Genomic DNA, 17,391 nt, shown 5'->3' with positions numbered 1-17,391 from the left:
TGTCTGTATGATTATGTTTTGTTTTTTTCTAAACCATGTGCCCATGCAGGTATCACGGTATCTTTTCTTCACGCAATCTAAACGGAAGAAATGCCAGATCTTTTCATCCAGTCTAGTTTTCTTAATTTCAAATCGTTCCGAGCGATCACATTTGCAGCTGATAGCCAATTAATATTAAAGAGCATCACATTTGTTATTGCAGGTGTCAAGAGATCCATAATACTACTGAGCTGGGCACCAGTGTCTTCAGTAGAAGCTGTCCTGATTTGATTTTAAAGCCCGTTGTTGACCTAACGCATATTTATTTCTGCAAATGCCAAATTTAAAGTCAAATATACTCAATCAGATTTAAATGATAAGAGCTGATTTCCTGTGAATGGATGTGCTCAGCCACCGAATCGAAAGGGAAGTGCTGCAGGAGACTTTCAGCACCACGGACAGAGACGAGGCTCTGCACCTGCAGTACACTCTCCAACCACCTCATCAATCACTCGTTCTGTAATTATCCACCTCTTTGATACAGATGATATTGTTGGGGGATGATATCATTATTCACAACAAAAGAAAATCCTTTCAAAAAGAGCTTCAGACAACGCTACAAAAACTTTACATGCCGACTGTACCCTCTTATGGGCTGCAGCTGCTGTAGAGACACACATTTATAGTTTGAAGTTTAAGTTTGAAACAAAGGTCTTGTTTGGACTAATTTCCAGTGATTCTCGGTAAATTAGTTCTTTGGATCGAATGCAGGGTGTCTGTAATAGCCTCGGAACTCAGAAAAAGTCTCCAAATCCACCACACAGTAGCATCATAACTGCACCAATTTTAAGGACCTTCTGTATAGGTCGAGCACTCATTGATCAGCCGTTCTTTGCAGGTTGTAGGTTACAGCGCTGTAAGTTTAACACACATTGATTGGACACGTTTCGTTTTTGCTTCTAATCATCTGTTCAGCCTCCGAAGCGCGCTTGGATCAATCAGCCAATCTCAAACGTCGCTGCTCACTTTGGAGACCGATATTGGAGACCGGTTATTATAAGTGGTTTTTGTTTTCGGAGATGCTGGGAATAGAAATAAGATGACTGCATGAGCAGAAAACACGCCGTCTATCCCATCGCTATGCTTACTCTCCTGGAGGTGGAGCTGCTGTTTGTGGGTGGAGGTCAGACGGCCTTCAAGCACGTGGCTGTGGCTCTGAGAGAGGCTGGGCAGCGTTTAAGGAGCCAAGAAGAGTCCATTACTCTGGTGACACTGTAGAGCAGGGGTGGACAATGAATTCCCTCAAAGGGCAACATGAGAAACTGGGACTGTTATTGAGGGCCCACCAGTAAGCTAAACTGAAATCTGCTGAATATTTATTTAATCTCTTTAAAGGCTTTTTGGTCCAGCCCTCCACAACAGTCCCAATCCCTCATGTGGTCCCTTGGGGGAAATTAATTGGAGCAGGGATTCAAATATTTCTTCAAATGTTGTTTTTTGTTTGACTCAGTAAGTAGCCCCAGGGCAAAAAAACACCCCCCCCTTTTTTTTTTCTTTTTACATTGAAAGCAGAAAAAAGTGAACCCAGTGAAATTACTGGTTAATATTACACTTTCATTGTTTGGTGAAACAAGAGTAGGACACAGCTATGGATGATAATATTATTATAATATTTATCATTATTGTTATCCACGCTACAAGTTAAGGGATCCACCTCGCTTTACACTGTGTCAGTGGTGCATATATTTAAAACTACAGTAATTATTCTGCACAAAACACACAGTCAGAATACTCAGTTATTAACCAGAGCCAATAATGTGGCCACAGATGCTCCAAGACAGTAAGTACAGTAAATAACTAAAGTAACTTAAAAAATACAATAAAGAAAGAGTTACAAAATATAACAAAATAGCCCTAATAAACACAAATAGCTCTAATTATAACTATCCTACTTAAATATATGTAGTTCACACTGAGGTGGCCTGTAGCACTGATGAGAGTGTGGGGTGTAAAGCCCAGTTTTCCTATTTGTAAAACAGTTCTTGTTGACATACAGTTAATAACAGGATTCAGCTATAATGACTCATTACACATCATGGGCTAATGTTTGGTCTTCTGACATTATGCAGCCGAGTAACAAAAAGAAGCGTAGGATCTGTTTTAAGCCAAGTATAAGCCAGTAATCAGTAGCCCTCAACATTACATCTGTCCGTACTTAATATACTTAGACTGGGTGCTACATCTCTGGTGCATGGCTGTTTTTAACCTTCACTTCAACTTTCAAGGAAAGATGGATTTCAAATTGGTCAGTTGGTCAGAGAAGTTCAGTTTATGGCCACCAGATGGCGACAGCGACCAAATAATGACATCTCTATTTTACAGTTCTGTTCTGTGGCTCATGCTTCAACGTTTAAATACAAGTTCATGTGCGACTCACAAATGGCCTGTCAGATTAAACCAGATAATTAATATAAAACCTTTTACATTTCATGATATTTTTGTCTTGGCTATATTGATATATCGCTTTTATTTTTATAAGACAAAAACAAACAAACAAAATAACCCCCCGAATTTTAAATGCACTCACTTAAGAAAAACAAAAATCCTTATTCGAGCCTTCATAAAATCGCCAGCTTTTGTAACTGTATGTTTGCCTGGTTGAAACGAATTTAGTTACTTTCAGCTAAATAAAAAAAAAGAAAAGAAAAGAGAAAAAGACGAATAAATAAAAAAAACTCAAAGCTGACTCACAATAGTTCAGTCAAAAAACAAAAAAAAGCATCAAGTCACCGTTAGTGGGTGTGTGTAATATGCAGACTGTTTGCAGTATTTCCCTGCGGCCACAAGATGGTGCATAAGAACCATAATGGAGAGGAAACCGCGCATGCGCACCAAAACTAGGCTTTGCAGACATCTGTTCTGTTCAACTGCAGTACACATTAAAGCATGTACAACAAAAGGCCTCAAAGAGAGAAAAAAGTTGCTTTTATTTCAAAGAAGAGAAAGTAAACAGTTCCACTCGTCAGCCCGAGATAACACAGACTATACACTGTGTTTGCAGGGTAAGTGTTACCATGTTTTTACTTTAAATATTATCATGTTTAAAGCCTCTCGTGCCCCTTTTCTGACATAGAGAATAAACCATATCAAGGACACCAAAGATCTTTTTAATCTCCTCCTTTATGCAAACAAACAAACAAAGAGACAAAGTGTAGCTTCAGGTTTTGGCCTGAAGTGTAAATGAGTGTACAGCATTGCTGAGTGGAGGGTGTGAATGTACATGTGTAAGAAAGTGTTGAGGCACACAGAGTGAGGGCACCAGTTGGGATTTTAAAGGGTCTATATTTAAACTATCTGCTCTCCAGTTTCTGCAGCTGTCGCCAAGTTTAAGTTCAGCAACTTGGGCCTTTCTCAGCCGTGCTCTTGGGTCGTAGTTATAAACCTGCCAAACTCTGAGAGGCAGAGAGTGAAGCAGGGAGTCTCGCATCTCCTCAAAGCTCAAAGAAAGTGGAAGGTTGTTCTTTGTGTGGGGCTAATTTTAGACTGGTGAAAATGTAGTGAAAAGTTCTCCTACAGCCAAATGCTGTAGGAGAACTTTGCTTCCTGGATTCTTGTGTTGCTGTGAACGTGTGCATCATCCACCTCTGATTGACGCCGCGCTAAAATATCTGCCCAATTACCAGCTCGTCTTTAACTTTTACACTTCCACTTTACTAACACTGCTTAACAGAGCACCAATAAGTTAGTGCTTCTTTAAGCATCACTTCTTTAAAATCATTTGGCATTCTGCTGTTGTAAAACCCTCTTATTTATAAAGGAATTAACTCATATGGAATATAGTCAAAGCAGCTCATATTTTTAGGACATTTTATCCAGTTTTCATAAGAGGCTTCTCGAAGCTTATCGCACAAAAATCTAGCTGAAATCATCAACAACTGATGCAGCTTTTGAAGCTTCGGGAAAAGTTTAGTTGTTTTACTAAATGATGTGTAGCTGCTGCTTCTACAGCAGGCATCAGAGGGATGATGAGAGGGATTTTTTAAGGGTGAAATGTTTCTAGCAAACGGGGCCTTAAATTAGACACTTCACTGATTCTGTTGGATGTGCGATGACAACTGTTCTGTGCATAATTTAGCTGCCGCATAAACCAAACATGCTCCCCACATGTGACAAAGATCCTACTAATCTAGCACTTCAGCCTGTACTTTGGAGGTAGTAAAACAATCTCTCATTTATGCAGACAGAAGAGATACATAGACAGACTGTGTGTGTGTGTGTGTGTGTGGGTGTGTGCATGTGTGTGTGTCTGCTGAAGTAGTGCCTACTGTCCAGTGGCAGCTCTGAGCCTAATAACAGAGCTTAGCTGGCATACCAAAGCCAGTGGCACACTGGTGTAGCGGTAACTCAAAGAGAGCCCGGTAATTACCACCGGCCGCTGACACCATGCTGCAAATGCACCAGTCAGCGGTGAGAAGACCAGTGGGGCATTTCGCCTCCCCCTGCTGCCAGAGTGTCCCGGTGATCAGCCCTGGCACATCAGTGGCGAGCAGAATGAAACAGCCTGTTTTCCACCTCTGACTACACGAATATCCGAATTTGTTTTTCCCCACTTTGTTGTTGAACATCAAACATCTTCAGTTTTCCCTTTGCCCCTCGTGTAGACTCACTCTTTTGGACTATAAGCACCAAAAGGGGAGTCATAAAGACTTTCTCTCAGGAGAGGCCCACTAGAAAACATACTGCAGGGCCGGAATGGGAAGTTTATTTTGCTTGGTGCTTGCATATCTGTGGGATGTGGGACTCTGTGCGCAGTGGGCTGCAGGAGCACACCACTTTCTGCACGGAGGAGTTCATCACGTCAGCTCCCTCTCCTCAAATCCTCCTCTTCATCTTCTTCTTGTAGTAATTTGAATTCATTACCCCTACATCCTCCTGATTTTTAATTTCTTGCTAATCTAAATATTCCATTGTCTGTTTTTCTGTCTTTATCCATCCATGTTTCCCTAAGACACCCTCCCTCTTCCTCTGTCATCTGCAGGCTAAAATAGTCCCAGCAGCTTTTCTCTGGGCCTTTTGTCCCTGCTCAGGGAGACGTTTGGCACACAGAGGATCGTGTTACAACTTTCATTTCCTGAATGTTTTTTTTCTTTTTCTTTTTTCCTTCTTCTTCTTTTTTTCTCTTTCTGTGTGGAACCAAGAAGGGTATTTCATCCCACTTTCCAGTATGAAGATGAAGAGCGAGGGGGAGCAAGATGGCAGCTCAGATTCAGGCTGCTGTCACTCCAGCTTCAGCAAACAAATAAAGTACAAACTGCATATAGCTGCAGGGTCCTGGTGGAGGGTAGCTGCAGTGTGGTTTGGGCACAGTGGGTGTGTGGATCATGTGTGTGGAGTTGCGGCGACTGGTTACTTGAGCTATTTGTGAGCCCCAGGATAGGTGAGGCGATGCCTCTTGGGAGCGTGAGGTAGATTTCATTATCCCATATCCCATACCACTTCCTCTTGTTGTGTCTGCCACCCGTGCCCCTCCCTAAAAACCTCTTGAACCCGAAGCAGAGATGTGTCTTTGAGACCTGTGGACCAGTCTTGGCTGGGCATAAAAGCAGAAGAACACACAGCAGAGTGATAACAGTCACTAGCAGGATTATTATTGCGAAATAAATCCTATGAAAAAACAGTGATCCCAGTCATTATGCCTCTAGTTATGTCTGGCACCTTCAGAGATGCCATGAAGGCTGATTTATGTTTTGAACCACAGAGACAGATGCTAGTGTCTCTTGATGCCCGAGGGTGTAACATTAACTGAGCTGCTTTTAGGTATATTTGTAACATGTGGTTGTTTGAGTCAGTAAATGTACTTTTTGGTTTGGTTAACAAATCATCAAATAGACAAGAAAGAGCAATGTGTTAGTCTGTCTTCTACTGCTATTCAGCTTTTTCACAATCTTTGTTGCTTTGGCAACAATACTTGCCAACTGTTGGTGGCTTTAATGGCACGGAGAAAGAATTGTCAAGCGATCTCCAGCATCTCTTCCACCTGACGTCTTCCAAATTTGTGTTTTAAAGGTTTGGGAAACGTTTCATTCATATGGTCATTTGGAGAAATAATGTTTCAGCTTAGTATCTGTGATATTTTTCTCAAGATTCCAAATCTCCCCACAGATCCCCCCATATTTGACCTTTTTTCTGGTGCCACTGAAACAGTTTTCATTGCTTTTAGCTCTACACATATACTGATCGCTTATCCAGTGTGTGGCTACATACATAAAGTTACATGGCATAGAGTTTTTAATACTTAACTAACTTGTTTAATACCAGTTAAACAATTATGACTTTATTGTGTTATGGTGTAAAATACTTTAAAAAATACTTTCTGTTAGAACATTATGCTTAATTGTTATACTTACCAGGTCTAGTTAATCCTTAAGCTAGGAGAAACTAAAAATGAATCCCAAAGAAGAGCTCAGGTAGCGGGTGGTTAATTTCCCCATGTCTCTCCTCGCATGCCTTTGTAGGGAATCACTCAGATGAATAAACTGCTGGATTTAGACCCACAGACCAAATTTAATAACTTAATGTTTTGTCACAGGATTTGTTTACAAACTTAGACATGTAGATAAGAAACGTTCTTAAGTCAATTTCACAGACATGCTGGAGTCTCAAAATACACAAAAATTGTGCCAGCCTCCTTTAGACATCCAAGTTCATTTTTTTTATTTTGAAATTTTTTCTGTTTGAATAAAGCGGTCGTGGTCAAGACTTATACTGCTGCTACTGCTTAGAAACTTCTGCTGTAAAAATGAAGACATGTGTAAATTAACATTTTCATTCGTCTATACATAAAGAAGCCATGGAAGCATCAGTGAACTGATCTTACTAACAAGTGAGCGTCACTGTGGTTTTGTATTATAGTGTGTTTTGACTCATCCTCCACACGCAAAAAGTTCATGTATGGCCTTTTGTGCCTGTTTGAATAGCGCTGGCTGGTGATTAACAGCATGCAGCTCTTTAGGAAAATGATTTTTCAGGTTTAAAAGGTTTAAAACAGAGAAGAGGGCAGATTTATGTAAATTATTGGATAAGGTGGTTTTAATGGACACAGTGTATAAAAAGACAGCAACCTTTACATTTGTAGATTTCAACTGAACTTTCACCATCCAGCAAGAAAGCAATCACACGTTACTTAAGAAGGATATTTGTTTACAACTTCCCCCTACTGAAACATGCTCTTCCCTCATTTTTATTCTTTCTCTTTCCTTCACAAAACATCCATACCTTCCATCAGCCCTTTTTAAGCTCTGAAAATTACATTAACAAAGCCAGTAAGTGCTCACAGGAGTGGACCAAAAACACTCCAGACTGAAGTCACTTTTCTGATCAAAAGTATGAGGCTAATGCGACTATCACCTTTCTCCCCGAGCTCCAAAAATACAGATATCTGATTCTGAGCAACCAGAGCTGGGTTTTGTCTCAGGAAGGGGAGAAGTTATACGAGCCTCTGCCTTCTGGTCAAATTATAAAAAAATTCAAATCCTTTTTTCATAAATGCACGTCTTGTCTTGTCTTCTCCTTTTTTCTCTCTCCCTTTAACACATTAGAGAATTTCCCCCCTCTGTTCATCGGGTAATGTATATGATGCTGTCCTTCATTTGACACACAACATGCTATTTAACACCCTAATAGTACAGGATCATCTGCAGATCCTCCTCCTCGCGTCTGAGTCCTGGGTCATGCATCACTCACACGACTGGGAAGAAAGAGATAAATATTTCTTTCAGCTCTGTCACATAGAAGCTTCCTGAGCAGCTTCCTACTCTTGTGTGTGGAAGCTGTCTTTGGCTCGCAGCCCCCTACATCAAGATAATTAACATTTTTTTCTGGCAGGGTAGTGTTCTGGAAATATAGCAGACCCCTTGCTGTCTGCATACAGCATGAGTTTTGCTTTAGTCAGTTTTATTTTCTCAGAAAAACACACACACACACACACACACACACACACACACACACACACACACACACACACACACACACACACACACACACACACACACACACACAGAGCCTGTATCTGCCTCTGGCTTCGGCCGGGCAGGAACATTGTCAGATCCATGCATCATTGGTAAGAAAATCTCCCTACCTCCCCCCACCTTCCACACCACCACCTCCGCCCCTCTGAGGCAGACCTGAAAAGATCCTTTTGTCCCTCATCACCCGCCTAACCCCACCACCCCTCTCTCCCTCCCGTCCCCGCACCTCTCCCCTCCTCTGACACACACCCCTCATACAGCCTATGTGGTTATAGATACCTGGGATGGTCTCACACCCGGCTCTCTCCCGTACCTGCAGGCACCAGACCGTGCAGAGGCGGCTCGGCTTCGGATTTTCTCCTTATACAAGGAGCTCGCTGACTCGGATGCCAGAGAAAACATTAACCCAGCTGAGGCGGGCTCATGTGGGCCACTCTCCGTGTTTATTTGCACACGTCAGGGCCCTTCCTGCTGTTGATTTAGAGCCACTGCCACTTATGCCTATGACAAATGAAATACCCCTTTGATGACTCGGACTCTGTTTGCCATCAGCAGCTGTTGTTACTGGCACTGGGCTGCTCGAGGCTGACGTTACCTCCAGCTTTTGTCATCCAGTCTATAGGCCGGAGCACGCCCTCCACTTGCACTTGTTACACCGGCCGATGAGAGCAAACACCGGGCTGATACAGCACGCTGATTTATGATCGCAGACTTTGTCCGTCCTGATTCGGAAGCGAGGGATTCGAGCGTGATTAAAAGCGCTGTCAGAGTTTCCGTGCCGCATCGATTTTAGTCTCTTGCACATCCTGAAGGTGACTCTGATAGCCTCTCTCTGTCATGTGGCACAGAGCCTGTGTAGTCCTTGCTGTGTCTGTCCTCTGCCGGACATGTTGTCATTAGATTAACAGGTAGTCTCTTTGCTGGCTTTGTGATCACCTGTTTGTTAATTTGTGAATATTTAGCCACTCTGTGTGCCAAGAGTGAAGGTCACGTGCTGCGGGCAGAAATATACATGATGCGGAGGACCTCTGCTCTCTGCTGACCTCTGCTGCATGGTAAACACAGGCAATCCTGTGAGAGACTTGGTTGTGTACTGTAATAATAAATGCAGATTTTACGTTATTACTACAGTTGAAACTACTGCCAGAACTTGTTTTCAATAAATCTAATCGTCTCTTTGCTACAGAAGGCTGCAATGCCAAAATAAAAGTCTTTCTTAATCAGATTTTACAAATTAAAACTCTGCATTGTAAACGCTTCTTATATATTTACATAAGGAATCGTTTTCTCTGCATTAAGAAAACAAATCACTACTTACATTCTCACTGTTCTTGTGAACTACATTTAATGTCTTTTAACACAAATTTCTGTATAAAGACTTAATATTTTCCCGCTCAGTCATAAATATTTAATGTTACAGAGAAAAGCATCAAGCCCAGTTTTTCCCTGCATTATGTCTCCATCACTCTACATTTTAATGACCGAACAGCTCAGGATTAGAAAAAAGAAATTAAATACTCATACAGCATCATGGATCACACAACCAGTGTATATGTTAGTTAATATTAAAAGAATTTCAGGCAGCCAGCAACATTAAAGTACAACTCCACACATTTACCCATTAGTAGTTGAACTCTTGGTACTTTTGTGAGTACTGTTAGATTCTTACACCGCTGCCAACAGATTACTTTCTCCACCACTGACTTTCATATCACATAATTAGTTCAAAATGCAAAAAGAATAATGACAAAAAATCTCCCCCCTAACAACCAGCCTTGCTGCGGGTCTGTAAAGGCCCAGCGGGATAAATCTCTCACACACAGCCACGGCGAGCTGTGACGTCTTAGCAGAAATGAAATGCTGAGAGGAGTCGTACCAGTGAGGCCTCTGGGATGGAGAATACCTCAAGGTTTCCTTCACTGAGAGTGGGAGCTGCAGCCCTGCAGCTCTGCAATCTTCGCAATCAGGCAGTAATGCAAGCGGCGACTGTTTCAGATTATGCTCAGGAAATCCTCGGTGCTCTCTGCTCAAAACAATTTACCCTGACATGAGCCCAGAGAGAGCACAGAGGGGGTGGGGGGCAAGAGAGCTGTCCTCACCAGATTCCTGCTCTCAGACCACCTTATTATTATTATTATTATTATTATTATTATTATTATTATTATTACTTCTGTTGACCTCTGTGAGAGTAGGTGTGTCTGTTAATGCTCTGATTGTTTTCAGTGGTTACAGCTGTTTGCTTAATGCTAAAGTCCATGTATTTGGTTTTGTTTTCTTTTGGATGCCATAAGTCACTATAAACTTTAAGCTATTTTTTTCGCATATGGGATGTTTGCTCATATTTTTTCTGAAAAAAAAAGAGGCTGGTAAAGGTTGAACGGTGGCACTTTCTCATGGCCCGGAACCGACAGAGCAAACTCTCAGAGAGAGCAAAGAAAACACGGCAACAAAAAGCCAATGATCCGCAGCAACTGGGCTAAAAAAAATAAATAAATAAAAAAAATTACGCAAAAAAAAGGAAGAAAAAAACCCTTCCTCCTGTAGCCAAAACATGTATGATGGAGCAGAAGCGATTTTCAAAAGAGTCAAAGCTGGTTCCTGCGTATACACAAGCCTCATGACAGACAGCTGCTGATGTTGACTCATATTAGTGTTGAATTAAATTTCCCGTCATGACTCTCGGTTTATTGTTGAAAAGCTGAGAACCAGTAGAACAGGATTTCATCCGTGCTGGAAGGAAAAAAAGGCGACTTATAATAATTTCCGATTCAAATCCCACCCGTGCAGATTTGGAGATTTGTTTAGTTGTTGTGCAGTTGTCAGAGGACGGGCTCATTCAAGTCCCCCCAAAAAGAAAAAAAGAAAGATAATAGAAATCTGTCCTATTAATGGCGTGCTTCCTTTGGTTTGCTTGGATTTATAAAAGGCAGTACCAGCCCCCCCCCCCTTTTTTTTTTTTTGCCCCTCGCTAAATACACAAATAACACAGAGACAAATTAATTAGTTTTGTTTTATTGGAAACTAATTACCATGACTCTAATGAAAACGTTACCTCTTAGTTTCCATAGCAGGAGGTCGCTATATTTTTTTTTGTTTGTTATCTTTAACAAAATATCATAAATTAAGCAAACGGGCAGTCCAGTTAAGTGTTTCGTTAAGAGTTTCAGAAAGGTCCTGTTTGTGTGTTTCCATGTGCAGGAGATCAGAAAAGCTCCTGTCGTGGAGGGGGTATATGGGTTAAGCGCCTTAAGGAATTTAGTTCTAACCAAATTTAACGACAGACAAGTCAGTCTATATTATAAGATAGGCTACTATAGTGTTATTTCATACATGTATTTAATCTGATACACTTATCAGTCTTTTTCTTTTTTTTCCTGTTTTCTTTTGTCGAATCTGATCGTCTGACAGCCTCTTTAAGAGCCCAAATCCACAAGACTGGAGGTTAGAGGTCCCAACAAAGAGTCCTGCAGTTGGTGTGGGTGTCCGTGCATGCCGTGCACCGGCTGTGGGGCCCCCAGTCCGGACATGGGGTAAGCGGAGGCCCCGGGGTGGCTCATGTTGCCCTGAAGCAAAAGCGCTGAGTTCTGGTCGGGGCTCTGAGGTGGAGAAAACTCGTCCTCCGAGCTGGACATGAGAGACTTTCCTCCGTCTAGAGGGGACAGCTGGTTCTGTTTGTTGCCGCCTGCGTTGTTATTTTCGCTGTTCTCCCTGGAAATGACAACAACGGGGAAATTTAGAGAAAAATGCTCTCAGTTTAGTAGATGACATTATATCAGCGAGGCGGGCCTTGAGGAAACGTCTTTATTAGTTTGTAAACGTGGATGGATATTGCGCACAAACCGCAGCGTTTTTGCTAACAACGAAATTTGTCCTTTGTGAGAGAGAAATGATTAAAAAACATTATTATTGTTCGCCTTCTTATTCTTTTCCTGATTTTTAATTTCACCGCATATTATCTACATTTGCTGATCTGTTTAAAGTAAAAGTCGTGTGTTAGACGCATTTATATCCCCATGTAACCTAATTTAACCTCACAGCCTAACATATTTCAAATTTCCATGGTCTCAAAAAAGTGTCCATATTATTTTATTATGATTTTTTTTTGTAAAGAAATTTTAAAAAAGAAGTCACGTTGATGGATTTCAAATTGTTTTGGATTGCAATTCGAGTCGAGACAAGTCAGGCGTTTTTGAAGTGAGTTCAGCGTTTGACAACATCTCGCTGCTGTTTAACACCTTCACTGTTATCAGGACAGATCTGATGTGGAAACGTGAACACGTCCTAAAATACTCAGTGCGTGGACGATTTGAATGAGGTGTTTCGCATGAGAAGGATTTATATTTTTCTCTTTACTTCAGGATTACTTCAGGGCCACGCTGTCAGAGCGCTGTCACTGATTCATTTATATTCTCGCTGCTTGAAGCCACTTACAAAAAGCATTTTTACCAAAGAATTATTTGCTCTTGAAACATGTTTTTAAAAAAAACACTAAACGCTTTCTGCCATGGAGTGAGACAGCAGCGAGGCTGTGACAGTTTCACGTACCTCTCCTTCGCCTCTGCGGCTCTGTCTCTCTGCCGTCTGTTTTTGAACCAGTTGCTGACCTGCGTGGTGGTCAGTCCTGTGGCCTCGGCCAGCTCCCTCTTTTCCCGCGGGGACGGGTATGGGTTGTGCGTGTACCACTCTCTCAGCACCCCCCTGGATTTCTCCTTAAAGCAGTAGCTTGTCTCCTCACCGTCCCATATCGTGCGGGGCAGCGGGAATTTCCTCCGTACCCGGTACTTCCCTACAGCTCCGAGCGGCCGGCCCCGCAGTTTCTCCGCCTCCACGTAGTGCGCCTTGAGCCAGAGCTGCTGCAGCTTCGGATGGTTGTGCGGAGAAAACTGGTGGCTCTCCAGGATCTTATAAAGCTCTCTGAAGTTCCCCCGATGGAAGGCCACCACCGCCTTGGCTTTGAGGACGCTCTCGTTCTTGTGGAGGTGATCACAAGCGGGCAGCGACCACAGGAAGCGGCCGAGCCTCTCCAGGTTTCCACCCTGCTGCAGCACCTCGCAAACGCACGCCACTTGCTCCTGTGTAAACCCGAAGGACGGTAATATAGACATGATGTCCGGGGCTCAGTCCTCTGCGCTGTTATCCAAAAAGAAGCGGTAGCTGTCGTTGACTTTGTTTATATTCGTTTAATTGTGAGTCCTCGCGGTGCAATCCAGCGCAATCCGACCGCGCTGCACGGGCCTAGAAGCTATCCACTCCACTCCAGCCCCTGATGCGCGCAGCAGATTGGGATGTTGATTGTTGGGACAATTTGTTCCTGTTGGAGATATGTCAGGCTTAAAGGGAGCCTCTGCGTTTCGGTGATTGGCTCTCCCTCTGCAGACCCTGTACAGCAGAGCAGGACTGAGTTTGCAGCTCCGTTTCCTCCCCAGAGGCAGTGCGTCAGGGGCTGAAATAGGAGCGCTCCCACCTCCCGCCCCCACAGTCCCTCTCCCGCTTCATCCGAGGGAGCAGAGCAGCACCTAAACACTAATCAATTATTACAGACCTCTTAAAAGTCGCATTAACGTGTTCTGAATGGAGGCTACATCTTCTTTAAACGGTGACTATGGACGGCAGACCTTCCCGCGTGGGACAAAAAAACCAAACCACAGAATGCTCTCCCTCCACACGTTATCAGTAATCATAGTCAGTGGAGGGTGAACCCACAAAAACACAGAGCTTTTGGTTTTTGAAGACAGATTTATGCTCGATTAAAACAGAGATTGTAGTCTGCTTTTATAAACAAATAGTTTTAGGTAGAAACCCAGAAGATTTTTTTTATTTTTTGCTGAAATTTATGTTGTTTTAACCAATCCCAAGTCTTTGTTTTTCTTTTGCTTTCTGTTTTTTTTCTTCGATTTACCATCACTGTGTGTTGTGGACACCATAATTACATGCAGGCTGGACATTTTTGCTTCACCCTCACCTTTGATAGCCTATTAATTAACAAAAGCCGTTTATTTTATGAGGTGATATAATTTAATAAGTTCCTCAGATAGCTGGGTCCATTATGCGCCATTACGAACTTCTTTTATGCGAGGAACCAACACTACCTGCCAAACGTGTTACGGCCCATAGACCACCAGTAGGAAAACAGCCACTTAAGCGTGTGTGTGTGTGTGTGTGTGTGTGCGTGTGTGTGAGAGTAAGAGGGAAAGAGAGAGAGGTTGTTAAAATATCATAGTGGACCTTTGCAATTTGCCAAACATCCTCACGAATAATAATAACACATAAACACTTAATACACACTTTATAAAACTGAAATAAAATAAAATCCATCCTGCTGGTGACAAACATTTTGCTGATCCACGTGAGTCTTAATATTAATATTATAGCCCATCCGGACAAATAAAAGATGCCACTCTTTTGCTTCATTCTCCTTTTTATCACTGGGTTTCTGGAGAGACCCCATTCAGTCTGCAGCCTATACATTTATATTTCAAGGATTAGACGGGCACCGCACTGGCTCCAGTGTTTTCTGCGGGGTGAAACTCTAAACCAATCCATTAGTAAATGAGTTCACTGCGACACTGGTCCTCGGTGGTGCAGTTGTTGGTTTGAGCCATATAGATCACATTTCTTTATCTACACCAGAGTCTGAAACTTAAACCCCCCTTTCAATATGTTATATGGGGCGGGATTGAATTATAATATATACAAAATTTAACCAAAAACAATTTCACAGAAAACGTTTTTGTTTTTGAAGACCTTAGATCTCGCTAAGGCATATTTTTGTGATAAAGATTTAATGCTTTGAACTCGTTTTAGTGCTGTCAAACTCAGTAAAATGCACTTCTAAAGACTCTGGAGCAAGGCTGTAAATCACGCTGTAAGATTTTACGGGCAAACGTGTGAAAAACAAAACGTCTCAATATTCGGGAATATGGGCGAATGTCCAGGCTATTAAATAATAAAAACAGAAAATGAATTCAAAACTGCGGGTTAAACATCCACGTGATCGCTTCAGTGCTATGCTGCTATTTGAACTCGCTGAAAGGACAGGCCCTTGAAATGCAGCATCTCATTTTCGAGGTCATAAAGACGAGAATTTAATTTGTGTAGTATATTAAATGGAAACACTGCAGAAAAACAAATAATTTATGAAATTTGAAACGAATTGTTTAGCGTGTGTTCATTAATTTGAAGCACTTTCCTCTTGGATGGACCGCTGTCTCACCAAGCTCAAATTATAGCTACTGGGAAAAAAAAGTATATATTATTGTTTTAAAAAAACAGAAAACATTCAAATGTCCACTTTTCTCACACATGCGCAGTTAAAAGCCCAAAACCTCAATTTGATTCAAATGTAACTAATGCTGTGGGATTTATAATGTGGAACAAGAGTAAAAGCGGATACCCTATGCAAAAAACAAACAAAAAAACCCTCTGAGGTAGGTGGACACGGGACTAGGCTGGGGTGTAAGCAGCACTCGGGCTGTGTAAAACCCTCAGTGCTTCAGTAAATGAGCTGTCTGATGAGCGGCTCTCGGGTTTCTCTAATATTTCTACCACATTGCGCCGCGCCTCCTCCTTTAACCCGAGCAGCCCGGGGGGCGAGATTATTTCAAGATGTGGACTCTCCCCCTCTGCCACGGCCAGTGCTGGTCTGCTCATACCCCGACAAGGAGTTAATGCAGTACTCGGATAGGCTATCAGTCGTTAGGCCTATTCGTTCCAGGGAGCAGGGATTCCTCATTCTGTACTTTTTTTCTTTTTGTCCCCACGCTGTCTCATTCGTCCTTTATTAACTTATAAACCCCGACTCCCTTCCTGTGTGCTGCTGAAATCCAGCACCGATTTCACAGAAAAAAATTAAATAAACTTTTTTTCCCCTCTCCCCCCTTCTCTCATTAATCTGGGGTTTATGCGTAAAGGAGGCCATTGATCTGAGCTCTCTGAATTATGCTCTTCCAACTCCTTATTTGGACTAATTAGCCCTTTGACAGCAGCATACACCAGAGCATTTTGTGCAATATTGATTTTAAAAAAATAGGTGAAATGTCGCACTTTTACTCAATTTCAGTGCGCGACAACTCAAAACAGTGAAAACACTTCATAAAAATGTCATCGTCAAAAAGACAAAAGAGAGGGGTGGTGGGGGGTAAGTTTCCTATTGTAGGGTTAATTTTTTCCCCTCAAATATAGAGGAAAATTGAAACGAGCACTGGCTCACTTAACAGATGGTTTTCAGTCTGTCTAAATCCAAAGTGCTATTTCAGCTGTATGGACTGGAACAAAGCCGATGCTGTTTAAATTGAGTGAAAAATGTCAGATTTAGTCTCCATGGTGTTTGAGCATTGTGGGGTTTTTTCCCCTTAAAGGAAAATGTCACTCCAACAACATGTATTTAACATGAATCATTTATTTATTTAAAGGGAAAAAAATCCCAAATCAACAACGCATAGGTGGATTCCGGTTATGAGTGACGCCTGGTATTTCTTAGTTTCATATGGCAGCTCACATATGACTGACTCCACATTGGGCAACAGATTAATAAATATAAGTAAATATAAGTAAACCCTTTCGTTGCCTCGGAGATTTGCCCATTCAAGATGCTCTAAATGTCTCTTCGATTAGGAGTAAAAGAGGTTTATCCGGTTATGTGGATGGCAGTTTAAAAAAAAGGCAGCTCCTTCTCTCAAAACAAAACACAACTGTTGACATGAGTGAGTTAAATGAAATTGGAGCTGCAATTATCAGCTTAACAGAGTTTCCTGTCATGTTGGAAAATTAGACCTGGTACAAGTGTACTGGGGTTAGACCCCCTCCACCACTGCCACCATCACCACTCACCCACCCGCCCCTCCTCATCAAAATCATTACGCATTTCCTCAGAGGACCACCTCCACAAATATGCAATTACGGCCTTGGCTTTTACTGCGCTCTGCTCGGTAAACACGCTCCGGGCATGTGGAGGAGCACATGCCCATGTTTTAGAGAAACTCTTTTCTTGGATGGATAAACAAACGAGATCGGCAGACCAATCCATAAACAAACAAACAAAACAAAAAATTTAAAAAGGGAACAATTTCAACGTGATGTGCCGGGGAGCCATGTGTGCCTTCTGGCAGGGAGGGGGCGCCATGACAATACTTCGCATCCGAGTCCAAATGTAAAACCCTGAGAGGATGGAGGATGAGCTGGTATTTGGGTATTAGGAGTCGCGCAGTTGTGTGGCAGGTGTGCGGGTGCGCCTTATGGTCTGCATTGGTCACTTCAGTCCTCATGTGCGCAGCTCCTGTTACAAAGTGGTGTTTTTTTCTCTTTGGGAAATACCTTTGACCACTGTGGTGTGCACTTGATGCTGCCTCCCAGCTGCTGCCCCTGAGTGTGTGTGCGTGTGTGTGTG

The 17,391-nt window shown here is 42.3% G+C and overlaps 2 protein-coding genes across 2 annotated transcripts in view; one reads left to right on the top strand and one right to left on the bottom strand.

The window, feature by feature from the left end:
- ppm1aa (protein phosphatase, Mg2+/Mn2+ dependent, 1Aa) overlaps nt 1–17,391 on the top strand; it is a 74,584-nt gene that overhangs the window by 51,750 nt on the left and 5,443 nt on the right. The window lies entirely within an intron of this gene.
- LOC146686541 (homeobox protein six1b) lies at nt 11,336–13,416 on the bottom strand. The gene is made up of 2 exons (XM_085441326.1): nt 12,552–13,416; nt 11,336–11,714 (listed from the first exon to the last, which is right to left on the bottom strand). The coding sequence occupies exons 1-2, from the start codon at nt 13,109–13,111 to the stop codon at nt 11,420–11,422; spliced, it is 855 nt and encodes a 284-aa protein (XP_085297452.1). The 5' UTR covers nt 13,112–13,416; the 3' UTR covers nt 11,336–11,419.

Source organism: Copadichromis virginalis, linkage group LG19 (genome assembly GCF_057382275.1).
Source record: "Copadichromis virginalis isolate Kocher_CV1m ecotype Utaka linkage group LG19, C_Virginalis_male_GT1.1, whole genome shotgun sequence".
Taxonomy (NCBI): Eukaryota; Metazoa; Chordata; class Actinopteri; order Cichliformes; family Cichlidae; genus Copadichromis; species Copadichromis virginalis.
This window is presented reverse-complemented; position numbering and strand designations above follow the sequence as displayed.